Source organism: Sciurus vulgaris (assembly GCF_902686455.1).
Source record: "Sciurus vulgaris genome assembly, chromosome: 1".
NCBI classification, from domain to species: domain Eukaryota; kingdom Metazoa; phylum Chordata; class Mammalia; order Rodentia; family Sciuridae; genus Sciurus; species Sciurus vulgaris.
This window is the reverse complement of record NC_136461.1, coordinates 208,357,167-208,369,622: the sequence shown is the minus strand read 5'-3', so window position 1 is coordinate 208,369,622 and position 12,456 is coordinate 208,357,167. Positions and strand designations below refer to the sequence as shown.

The 12,456-nt window shown below is 52.3% G+C and overlaps 1 protein-coding gene across 1 annotated transcript in view; it reads left to right on the top strand.

Moving 5' to 3' along the window:
* The window catches only part of COL22A1 (collagen type XXII alpha 1 chain), a 241,998-nt gene that overhangs the window by 147,789 nt on the left and 81,753 nt on the right, over positions 1 to 12,456 (top strand). The window contains exons 31-36 of the mRNA XM_079145252.1: positions 1,322 to 1,363; positions 4,063 to 4,095; positions 7,940 to 7,993; positions 8,273 to 8,317; positions 9,280 to 9,333; positions 11,040 to 11,093. Coding sequence (XP_079001378.1) covers positions 1,322 to 1,363; positions 4,063 to 4,095; positions 7,940 to 7,993; positions 8,273 to 8,317; positions 9,280 to 9,333; positions 11,040 to 11,093 — 282 coding nt within the window. The remainder of the gene's footprint in view (positions 1 to 1,321; positions 1,364 to 4,062; positions 4,096 to 7,939; positions 7,994 to 8,272; positions 8,318 to 9,279; positions 9,334 to 11,039; positions 11,094 to 12,456) is intronic.

The window sequence follows — 12,456 nt, the reverse complement described above, 5'->3', positions numbered from 1 at the left end:
CTGCTCATTCACGTAGTTCCCCTAGGAAGTCCTCTGCTGTGGTCTCCATGGCTGTCTCATGGCGAGGAGATGGGTTTAGGTGAGATGGCCTCTGAGCACAAGGCCCACGTGTCGGGAAGAGGACTGGGTGGAGCCAGGGAAGCCTGGTGGTGCTGCTAAGGCACTTTTCTCTCTGTATCTTTTGGAACGTCAGTCCAGCTCAGCGTGGATTCTGGGTTTACTTGGCCCCTGGCTGCTCGTGTGAGTTTGGGCAGGTGAATTGAGGCTTCCGTGCCTCTGTTTCTTCCTGGGGATACAGAAGTACCCATGGGCGTGTCTACAAAGATTGAGTTTATGCTTGTGAGAGGCAGAAACCAGAAACCAATATCTGAAATTAAATGTTAAATAGTGATAGAAATAATGATAAAAATGATCAACTACTATTTCTTGTCATATTGTTTTCTCAGAGTGGCCTTGTCCCTCCTGAGCCAACCTTGTTCACTTGTCCTCCTGATAACCATATATAGAGGGTCTGTCATAGGCCTAGCCCTGGACTGGCTCCTGATCTAACCTAGACACCATCCCCTGACCCCAGATGCCACCTGAGGAGGGACAGCATTTGAGACTGTGTGTACTCACTGTGGTTCCTCACTGTGAATGTGCTACCATATTCTCCTGCATCTCTCTCCATTGCTGTATGTGCTGTGAATTGTATGCATTATTATCTTTATTGATTTGCAGAGAAGAAGCAAGCTCAGAGGTAAATCATTTATAAGATGGTAGAAGTGGGTTTCAAGCTCAGGTGATTCAACTTCCAAACCTGTGTTCTTCACAGGGACAAGACTGTTCCCCTGCATTTGAGAGCAGCCTGCTTTTTCTCTGAGCGGGTGGGTCTGGGCCCCAACCTCTCTAAGGGAGCTGGATTTTAAGGCAGTCATTGTGCTTAGGGGCACAGGTGGGAATGTTTGCTTTATCAAATACTGGCTATGATCACAATCAAAGGAGAACAATATCAATGTCATCAAAGGATGATGGACATTGTATAACTTTATGAAATAAACTCAGTGGAATAGACCAGTGATTTAAATTATCTATAGGTATATATATATATATATATATATATATATATATATATCAATATAGAGACTCCTCAAAACACATTTTTTTGGTCTGAAATCTTTTATAATTGTGAATACACATTTGCATCTGTCTGCAGATCTAACTATATGTGTGCTGGGACTGTGCTTGTTTCTGTTGTCTGGAAGGTGATACCAGGCCTGTGTTGGAATAAGCAAGTTGTCAGGAGGATTAATGATCATTAATGCTCCATTTCTTCATCTAGGGTGAAGCTGGCCCTGCAGGTCCCCCTGGGCTACCTGGAACAGTGAGTTGCTCTTTTTACTTCTCTGAATTCCTAAGATGTTGGGATTCCTCCACACACACCCCTTCATTTAAATCCTCTCCATACTAGAGTTTGTCAATAGTTAGATGCCCTCCTAGGTCTTAGAATCCAATATTATATAACTTCTCTAAAAAACACTCTGAGCTTATTTGTTTACTTTATTCAACAAAAGCACAATTACTAAGCAGAACCTGTGATAGCCACTGACAAGATGTAGCCACGTGTTACATGTGGGCACTGAGGTCCAAAGACAAGAAGACATTTGTTCAGCATGAGACTGCAGCACCATGATCCAAACTGGACTTCATCTTCTGCCCTGTGTAGGTGTTTGGCTGGCATTGGGAGTTGGTGCCATGACAGTTAGAGCCAGGGCTATGGGGACAGAAAGAATCAGCTCTCACCTGGTTCTAATCTATCTAAGACACAATACAGGTGAATTTAACTCCCCAAAGAGTAAGTTTACTCATCTGTTAGAAGATATTGTACCCAGCTATCTCATACCATTTTAGTAGAGATGAACTGCAATAGTACAAAGCACTTAGCAAGAGTTCCTGGTACATAATAAATATTAAATATAAAACTGCTGCTATTATTATTTATCTTACTCCCCAGAATCCCACAGTAGGGCTTTATTTGGAATTGTTTTTCATTTTAACATTTCTTTCCAGGCTTCAGCTTCTTTCTTTGAGCAACTGATTTCAGGAAGGTGGTTCATGGCTTTTTGTGCTGACCTTGACTGGGCAATTGGTAACTGGACAAAGCAGAGGTGGAGAGTGAGAGAGGAGATGGCCCGCATGCTCAGAAACCCTGCTGGCCATGTGGCAGGACAGCCTACTCAGCAGTGTTTGTCAGTCAGTCCTTATTCCACAGCTCCACCTTCTCCCCCACACATACCCCTTAAAAACAAGACTCAGACATTCCATAAAGATGTTGGAAGAACCTCAGAATCAGAAATTTGGAGCGGGAGTGGGTTGTGTGAGATTGTTGTTTAAAATTGTGATATACATTGACGAGGCTATGGGGAGGTGAGCACTCTGCCCCTTAGCGAGGAGCAAGTTGGTAGCTCCCACTGGGGGCCTCTGGCCCAATCCACAAGACAGGAGGTGCCCACCTTTGAGTGTAGCTATTCCATGTCTACGCTTCTAAGCTAGACAGGCATTTGCACATGTGCATCTAAAAAAAGTGTGAGGATGTATATTGTAGTGTCACTTATAATAGTGAGAAATTAGGGAAAAATCTACGTGACCATAGCATAGAATTAAGTACATCAGAATAGGTGTATCACAAAATCTTATTTTATAAAGACACACACGCACACACACACACACACACACACACACACACACACTATACATCGGGTCTTGGAAAGATATAGATACATAAACTAAATGGAATAAGACAAATTAGTGAGAAAAATCAATTTGTAGATCATTGTGTATTGAGAGATCGAGAGCAGGGCTCACAGCTTGCCTACGTCATGGCAGTTCCTGAGCAAGACTGGTGGCCGCTGGAGCTGCATGGGGAAGCTCATGACTCTACCCCCTGTTCTTATTGACAACAGCAGGCTGGGGCAGCTGGTCTACCTCCTCAGTTACTGTGAAGAACCTTGAGTTGGTGTGTGGAACTATGAATAATGTGTCCACTTTCACTATTTGTATGTTTCTTGTAGAAATGACATATTTCTATAGGTTTGTAATTGTGTGAAAACACAGAGAAAAGTTCTAGAAATATAAAAAGTGGTGTTTTGGGGGAGGGAAGAAACTGGGACTGGGGGCTTGGAAGCCCCTTCTCCCTTCCCTTGTGGATGCCCTGTGTTTTAGGGCTCACACCCAGGGTTCCCTTGGTCCATTGGCTTTATCAGTTGGCTCCTGCTTGGAGCCAGACCTTGGCATGACTGGGGCCTGATGGAGCATAGAGTCTTGCACTGGAGATGCAGTCCAATCGCACAGTGGCCAGGATACGCATATTACAAATTAGCGTAAATTAGCTTACCTAATTCACATTCGTCTGCATGACATGGAGACCTGCCCATGACTGTGGTTGAATGCAGGGAGGAGCACGCTCCAGGGCTGAGGAACAATGTAAGCCAGAACTCTGAGCCTGGAGAGCACGCCCCCTGGGAAGCAGCCAGCGCAGACTGGGTGGTGGCAAGGCTGGAGAGCAGTATGGGCACCATCCGTGGGGTCTTGGCTGAAGGCATTTTGCACGAGCAGGGTTCTCTGAGCCACAGCCCTCTCCCTTGCTCTGGTTTCCTCTGCCTCTGATTCCCTGCCCACACACAGCAGATCATGATAGTGGGAAAGCAGACATCGATATCTGGATCCAGTGTCCCAGGCACTGCTCCAGGGGCTTGCAGGAGTTATTCCAGTTTGTCCTGGTGAAACCCCAAGTGGAGGACATTTTATTCCTTTTTACTGATGGGGACATGGAAGGTGACAGAAGATATTCAAGGTCACATAGGGTTTGGCATTTGGGCCATGGGACCCCAGGGATGCCAAATGCAACTGCTTTGCTTTCCTGCCTCAATAAATACTCAGACACTTCAAAGAACATGGGATTTTAACTGTCAAAACTAATGATCACTGAAGGGCATGTTCTCTCACCTGGCAGATCTTTCAGAGTCAGCGAGTCTGGGACTCCATTCATCCCTGTCTTTCTGACTTCTGTGGTTTTCTTTTCAGACCTCCCTGTTCACACCATATCCAAGGATGCCAGTAAGTAGCAGCGGTGCCTCAACATAGCCTAGTAGGTCAACTAGGCAGGGGTGCAGAGGTGGGGCTGAGCAGGGCTGGGTGGGCTGGCCTCAGCCCTTCATGCCAGGCTTCTGGGCTACCTACCTTGTCCTGGTGACAGGTGGGAACAAGCCCCTAACCCTTGCTTGAAACCAGCCCTCATGTCAGGCAGGACATTCCAGGGACACAACTCTGTAGTGAAGGGCACATGCCACACCTGTCTTTGGATAAAGTTTATTCTTCAGTACCCAGAGCTGCAGGTGCTTTTGAGGAAGGAGAAGCAGAGTTATTTGAGATGGCAGAACATTCAGGAGTCAGAGGGAGGCAAAGGCATCCTGAGGATGCTACCAGAGGTGCGAGTACTTTGTGGGGACCCAGGTCTCAGAGAGACTGCTGAGGGGGCATGGGGGGCAGAGCCTGCTTTTGCACTGTGGGTGTGACAGATGGAGGGAGAGCTTGGCTAGCTCCTGGACTTGCCACACCTAAAACCAAAGGCCACTGCAGCCCGTAGGAGCCTTTCCTTCCTTGCTCCATGACTGGAAGCATGACTGGAAGTAGGACTTCCAGCATGACTCCATGCTGTTGGCACTGAGGCCAAACCATGGGCCTTTGCTCTTTGTGTCTGTTCTGTTGTTAGGAGGTGACCCTCTGTTTCACCACATGTGGCAGCTGAGGCTAGAATGGAAAGATCTAACTCGCAGCAGTTGCTGTCTCTTTTCGGTAGTAAGTAGATGTGATTTAAAAAGTTGAAGGAGCCTTATGTAGCTGTTGTGGAGCAGGTGGAGGGACGCAGAGGATTGTGCAGAGGAAGGATGTGCACTTCAGAGGTGAGGGAGGGCGGAGGCCGTGATGGTGGGGACGTCCATGGGCAGCGTGCACTTGAGGAGGAGCTATTTACTGGGAGAGATCTGTCAGCTGTGACCCAGCCGAGTGACTGTCCCCACCTGAGTGCTGCACTTAGAGGCAGGTCTCCTGTGGCCCCATCCCAGGTACCGCTATCTGTTGCTTTGCTGCCTTGGCATCTTCCCCCTACTTAGGTTGACCCGAGGTCCCCAAGATTAAAACTATGGAATTGCTCCATAAAAAGACAGTGTCTAGAATTTTCCATTGGCACCACACAGAGGAGAGAGTGTGGAGTGGGAGGGCTGTCCTCCCTTGCCTTTCATTCCAACCGTGACATCCTTCCCGCGGGATGTGCAGTTTGGTGGGAGCCGGGAGGCCTCGCTCAGAATTAAACCAAGCAAGTAGTAACTGAAGGGAAGCCATTGCACAGCTCTCTCTGGGGCCGACTTTCATTGATGGATTTGGAAAGTGTTAACTCTGATTTCTTGCTGCTCCCCGAGGTGTGCCTCTCAGTCCCTGCAGTGCAGGAAGAGGCAAGATTTAGAGGCATCTAAAAGTTTGCTGCTTAGTTAACAGGACAGAAAGGAGGGTCTGCGTGGAGTGAAAGCCAGCTCCCTCCCTCCCAGACCCAGGACCCGGAGGCTCATGGGGTGTCTGGTGGGCATGCCAAGTGAGGAGGCCTGGCCGGGTAGCTTGTGCAGTCAGGGCAGGGCTTTTAGACGGTGTGTGGATCCTGAGGATCTGGAGATGTCACATCAGAGAAGGACCCACTCCTTAGCTGGAGGAAAGAAGGACAGAGAGCTGTAGGCTTGGGGAAATGACAGCGAAGAAGTGCGGTGCTAGTAGGTGGCTCAGAAGCAACCATGTTGGGAAGGCTGGGGGCAGCCTGATCCCACCACTCACAAGGCAGCAAAGGCTTGCAGGATGCCCCTACTGTTTCCGAGACCTCAGGGAGGATCTGAAGTCCGGAGAGCGTGTTTGGCTTGCTCTAGGCCATCTAGCCACTTTCCTGCATTCAGCCACTATGGAGGGAGCACCCACCTTGTGCCTGCAAGTGAAGGAGTTGCCTCCTAACTTCTGGGCTCCCAGGCAGGGCTTCTTGAGCATCTTGCTTCCCCTGGCTTCCTCCTCTGACCTGGCTAAACACCCATGGCTCACCTGCTTATTCTTTGGCCACATTAATTCTCACCCCTGCAAAAAAAAGAGCCAGTATGTCCCTTGAAGCTATGCCCTGAGCTTGGTCTTCCTGGATTGTGTTGCCTGTGGCTGGAGGGCAAGGCAGTTTTGCAGGTTCTTCCCCAGGAAGTAGAGGAGGGATGCAAGCTGGAAATCATGGCATTGTTGTCCCCAGGGGATGGGACTAGACATGTCTTCTTCCCAGCTATTGCCCTTGGAGATTCTAGGAGTAGGAACAGGCTGGCATTTGTGGAAGCCTTTGTGCCAGGCACCATGGGACACTTTGCAAAGGCAGTGGACCATGTGCATTCCATTCAGTAGGTGATGCAGAGAGAGGGAGGAAGCCAGCCAAAAGTCATGTAGATACCAACTAGAAGTTCAGAGAGACTTGGGCAGAGACGCTATGGAGGCAAGGTCTCAGCACAGAGAAAGGAGCATGAAACCTTCAGTGGACAGTGCCCTTCTGTGCTGGCTTCATGCCAAATAAAGCTTTAGGGCTGGCCCACAATGGGCTCTCTAACTTACAGGATAGAATCTGTCCCAAGACTCTCCTGGGTCCTCCCAGACCTCTGGCTTCTAAGACCTTACGCTTGCCAGTTTGGGTCTCTGCAGGATGCCCTCTGCCCTCAAGGCAGGTGCTCATCCCGTTTCTCCTTGGGCCTCTCTGTGGAAGGTGAGCCCAGCAGCTCCCTAAGCATCCCAGGGCAGTCCTGGACAGTAGTAGGTCCTGCTCCTGGAGGAAGAGCTGCTGCATACAGCCTTTCAGAGTGCTCCTCCTTTGACTGTTACCTGTTCTCCGGACCTCCAGTTTTCCTCGGTGGCTGCACCTCCTCTGCACCATTGAATGTTCACCTGTGTGAGATAGGAACTACCTCTTTGCTTTGCAGACATGAAAACTGAGGTCAGCATGGGTGACTTATTTGCCCAAGTTATATTGCCACTGAATCAGAGCCAGGGCTTTACAGAGTCGTCATGGTTCTAAAGCTGAGGCTTTTCTCCACCCAGGATGCCTCTCCCTGCTCCTCTCCTGCAAGGTGACTCTTCAGCCTTAGAAAGACACCTGAGTCTTGGAGGTTTGCTGCTGATGCAACCTCCATCTGCTTACCTTCTCCTTGCCCCCCTCTGGTTTCATGTCCCTCCACGCTTCCTGAGAGGTGCGTTAGGAACTGCAGGTGTGGCACCTGCAGCCTCAAGGGAGTGGGCCTGTCCCTACCCCAGCTGGGTGATTCCATCTTGGGTGCACCAGGGTCCTGCCTTTCCACCCTGTCCCATTTCTTCTTCAGCACAAGTTGGACACACCATTCCAGCCATCCCAGAGTCTAGGGCTCAGCTTCCAGCCTGTGCCCCAAGGGGCTGGTCCCCTTAGCAAAGCATCCACCTCACACCTCCATCAAGAAAGGGCTGTGAAGGATTATCATTCATTATGATCCACCATGTGCCTGTCCCTGGGCTGAAGGGAAAATGGGTCAAGCCACAGAATAAGTGTAAAAACTGTACCTGAGCAGGCATCATGCAGGAGAAAGACCCTGGACTCCACAAGTCCATAACAGGAGGACTTGGCCAGCTTGGAGATCCGCTCTCTGAAGAAGGGATTCTGGCCCTTAGAACTGAAAGAGTCAGACTCAGAGTCCCAGGGGAGTGGGAGAGAAGAGCCCTGGGCAGCAGGATCAGCCTTTGGGGGCCATGGTGATCAGTCGGGTGCATCCACGGGACGGAAGGCGGCCCTCGTGCTGAGGGGTGGGCATGCGCACTATAAGGAGTGGGGTTCACTTTCAAGTGGGCTGTACCCTATGCTTCTCACCAACAGGGAGAACAAGGGCCAAAGGGAGAGAAAGGCGATCCGGGAGTGCCTGGGGAGCCGGTGAGTGTCTGTGCCCACACTGTCCCTGCTCCCATGCCCCCTGCGGACCTGTGCTGCTGGAGACCTGGCCCCCAAAGGCCCACAAGCCTAGATCGGAACAGTACAGTCCACCCTAGGAGCCCCACGGAACTGAAGGCAGCCCCTTCCTCATTCCCCAGGTCTCTGGTGACATGCCCTCCTCAGATCTCAAGTTATACCCATTGCTTACACTCACACCACACCCCACCTTCTCAGAATTACGGTGATGAGCCACTTTATGGATGGATGGTTTCATTGCAGGGACGTCCTGGAGAGTTGGGCCCCCGGGGACCCATTGGACCTCCGGTAAGAACAACCCCCTCCATGTTGGCTCTGCAGGGCCTTCTCTCCTGGCATTTCGGGAGCGCCCACCAGAGGGTGCTGCAGCGAGTGCTGTGGAGGCCAGAATGTCCCAGTGCTTGCAGAGTGTGCCCAAAAGCAGACTCCTGGGACCTGACCCTGCCTCCCCAACCAGGCTGGCCCATCACTGAAGGGTTGACCTAGAAGTGCTCTGGGTTCATTAGCGTGATCTGGAAAGAGGTGGCCCAGCAGGTTTCCAAAGCATTTTCAGAAGCAGGAAATCCGCTTCCCTTCCCAGCTGTTGATTTAAATAAGGCCTGGTGGGCATTAGCGTTTTAGTATGTTATTTCTCCTGGTGGGGCGGCGGTGGCTGCTGCTTTTTTTTTTTTTTTTTTTTTTTTGTGGTACCTGGGATTAAACTCAGGTGCATTCGACCACTGAGCCACATCCCGGGCACTGTTTGGCATTTTATTTAACGATAGGGTCTCGGTGAGTTGCTTAGTGCCTCACTTTTGCTAAGTCTGTCTTTGAACTTGGGATCCTCCTGCCTCAGGATTACAGGCGTGTGCCACCGTGCCAAGCCTGGTTGGGCTTCTTGCTGCTTCTTTCCTGGGCAGCTGTTCAGTTGTGTGTGGGCCCTCTTGGGTGATCTATGTGGCTGAGATACGTTGGGGTCACTTGCTGGCTGTGCCTTGGCCTTCCTGCCCCTCTGAGCCTGAATTACATAAAGCCTCGGTGCTGACACTAGGGGTCTTGGTGAGGTTGGGATAAAATCAGGATATGACAAACTCCTGCAATGGGCCAAGAAAGAGTGTTTTCTGCACCTTTTAGACCCTGCTCCTGTCCCTTCAGTTTGGAGCAGTTAATTCCATGCAGCCAGGTTTGTTGGAGACTCGCCTGCTGTGAGGGTGAGGATAACTTTGCATAAGTCTCTGATCTCTTTCCTCTCCCCTTTAATTTCTTTATAGGGTGGCAAGGGACAAGATGGCACGCGTGGGGCTCCTGGAGCAGCTGGAAACCCTGTGAGTCCTGTGTCCTGCCTGTATCCTGGGAGACCCCACAGAGGGGAATGGAATTTCAGGCCACACTTCTGCCACGTGGCTTCCCTCTGGGATATGAGGTGGAACGTGGCCAAGAAGCACAGCCCATGCTTGATACTGTCCAGGCACAAGGAGGGTCACTGTGGCCTCCACAGCCTTCCCAGCCCACAAGGGAAATCTCCACACACGGATAACGAACACACAGGGGCACAGGGCCACATCCACGCTTGTTACTCTAAAAAGTGTGCCCAGGTTCACATCCACCTCCACACATTCTGTAAACCCAAGTACACATACACCCTGACACACACACACACACACACACACACACACACACACACACACACACACACACACTTGGGAAAGTGCACGCTGGCACACATCTCATGCGTGCACCTTCAGAGCTGTCCAGCTGCTGCCCCTGGATTGCTTGTCTGCAGGGCCAAGATCCAGAATCCAGGTGTCTGTGGTCTCACAGGGCTGGCACTGGCCCTTGGGGCTGGGTGGAGTTCTGTGGCATGGGGCCGAGCTTCAGAGTGCAGGCTTGACCCTGGTGCTGGTGGGAGGAAGGAGCAGGCTGCCCTGACCAGGTCTCCCGGGAGTAGTGGTGGGAGTAAGAGGAGCAGCTGGCATCGCTCTCCTGGCACCACAGGCTTGGAGAATTGACAGGAGCACACTCACATGACCAGGCCATCTGTGCCTATGGCTGAGTGGGGACAGGGTAATCCAAGCAGGGAACAGCGTGGATGCCACAGAGCAAGGCAGAGTGCAGTTTCTGTCGGGACTGAAGACAGCCTTGACCCAAGGTCAGCCTCGGATAGAGAGGCAGCAGAGTCGGCCAGGGTGACTTCTGAGCCTAAGGATGCACACGTCCTGTGACAGTGGGGAACAAGCCCAGAGCAAACATGAGCAGCCTCCAGGACTTTGAGAGTCCCCTGCTTCCCCTCCTCCCCAGCACTGACCTGCCTGGAATGTGCTCACATACATCTCTCAGGCAATCCTGGCCCAACGACCAAGTTCCAGTTCAAGTCTACTCCCTCCAAGAAGCATTCCCTGCTTCTCCAGTCAAGCCAACACACACACACACACACACACACACACACACACCTTCTTCTCTCCTGGTGCCCTTTCTCTGTGAGTGACATCAGGGCCTTCAGCACGGGGCAGACTAGAGGCAGACTTGCTGTGGCCGTGCAGACTTGTGGTCTCCCAGGAGCCAGGAGGTGACCACAAGCTGGGCCATCGCTCTCTGCGCTTTCTCCTGGAATGCCCACCCTGTCACACATTGCCCAGACACCTGTGGCCTCCAGGTCTTGTCCAGGCCCTTTGGCTGACCTTCCTCACCCAGAGCCTGTGCTCTGCAGCCCAGGACTGAGCAGTCTGTTCCCTCCTCAGCAACTCCTTTCCTCATGCTCAGGCTGAAAGCCACCTCACTAAAGCCCTTGTGCATGATGAGGCTGCTTCCTCTGCCCATGCCTGCCCTCCACACACCCACCTGACTCTGTGCCTGGGCTGAAGGAACTGCCAGAGTCCTCTGCCCTCCTGTCCCCTCCCACGCTCTGTGCCAGACTCCTGCAGGGGAGGGTGCTGGTAACCAGAGCCTGGTAGCAGTGGCAGCACAGTGTGACCTGGGACAGCGTTTGCAGCCAGTCCTTGGGCGTTCCTAAACTGCATCTGTCTCTGAATAGGGTGCTCCAGGACCTGCAGGGCCCCCGGGCCCCAGTGGCCCCCCTGGAATTGTGGTGAGTAATCGAGAGGGAGGGGCAGGCCTGGGCCTGCAGGGCCTTCCCCACATTCATTTCCTACCCTGCCTGAAACCCGGAGGTGTGGGCCTCATTACCCCATCTCACGGGACACTGATGTCCAGGCAAAAGTCACCCAGAAAGAACAAAGCTCAGGCTCTAGGTCTGGCTTCAGCCCTCCAGTGGTGAACGAAACTGCTCTAATTGCAGAAAGCTTGTACATTGTGCCGATGTTGGAATCAACATCACAGTTGGCCTCAGAAGAAGTAAAAGGATCTTGAAGAAGTCAGAGGTTCCCGACTGGCTCTAGGGACCTGGATTCCAGTGCCAGCTCTTCCATGGGCAGCTTTGAGACCTTGGCAAACTGATCCTTGTGAAATGGAGGCAGTGGGGCACTGGTTCCCTGCCGGGGTCCCGTCTCGCTGTCCTCCTGATTCACCCCTCTCATGAGAATGCTCCAGGTGTCTGCTAACGGGCTGGCTCTAAGATTCACCATGAACCTTGATTTAGACTTCGACCTTCAGTAGGTCACACAGTGGCATCTAGTCCAGGGCTGTGGAGAATTTAGCCTCGTCCATAGATTAGGTCAGTCCTGTCCACTCCTCAGTCATTGCAGGGCAGGGGATGAGTCGTGGGCATGCCTGTGTCCCAGGCGCTGCTCCTGGGGCAGGGCGTGCGTCGATTCATCTCCTGCTGATGGTTTCCTTGTTAGGTGGGCCTTACCACGGGCGCCCTTTCACACGGGAGGAGGCTGAGGCCCAGGAGACTGCCTCCCCTAGGCAGGGGTTGCAGAGGATGCTCCTGGAAGGTCGCCTGCAGCTTCCCCTTCCCACAGCCCACACGCCACCTCCAGCCTGCAGCTCTGCTCTCCTCTGTCCCTGGAGAGCTCGTCATCCAGCCACGTGACAGGTGGCAGGAGGGCCCTCAGAAGCAGCCCCGAGCTGGTGTGTGTAGAGCAGCCCAGCTCCTTGGCCCGGTAGAGTGGCTCCTAGGTGGGCTCCCTGAGGCCCCTGCGGGACGGAGCTCCAGCCGCTCACGTTCCTAGCTGCTCCCATCCCCATCCTCCTCTTCACCGCCCCCCTTCTCTGGAATGTTTGTCTTTGTTGTTCCAAAGTAACCTCCTGGGAACACCACAGACACTGTGGAGCAGGTCTCTAATGCCGAGCCTGTGTTCTTTGGGTCATCTGGGTCTTCCCTGTCGCCCACTCCACTAGGGCCTGCCCTCCACAAGCTCACTGCCCAGAGCAGAGCAGAGCCCTGTGCAGACCATGCCCGCTCTTAAGAGCTCTGGAGTGCAACGTGCACAGCCAGATCCAGGGGAGGAGACGGGCCTGGGGATGTAACCTGGGAGGACAGAGGGACA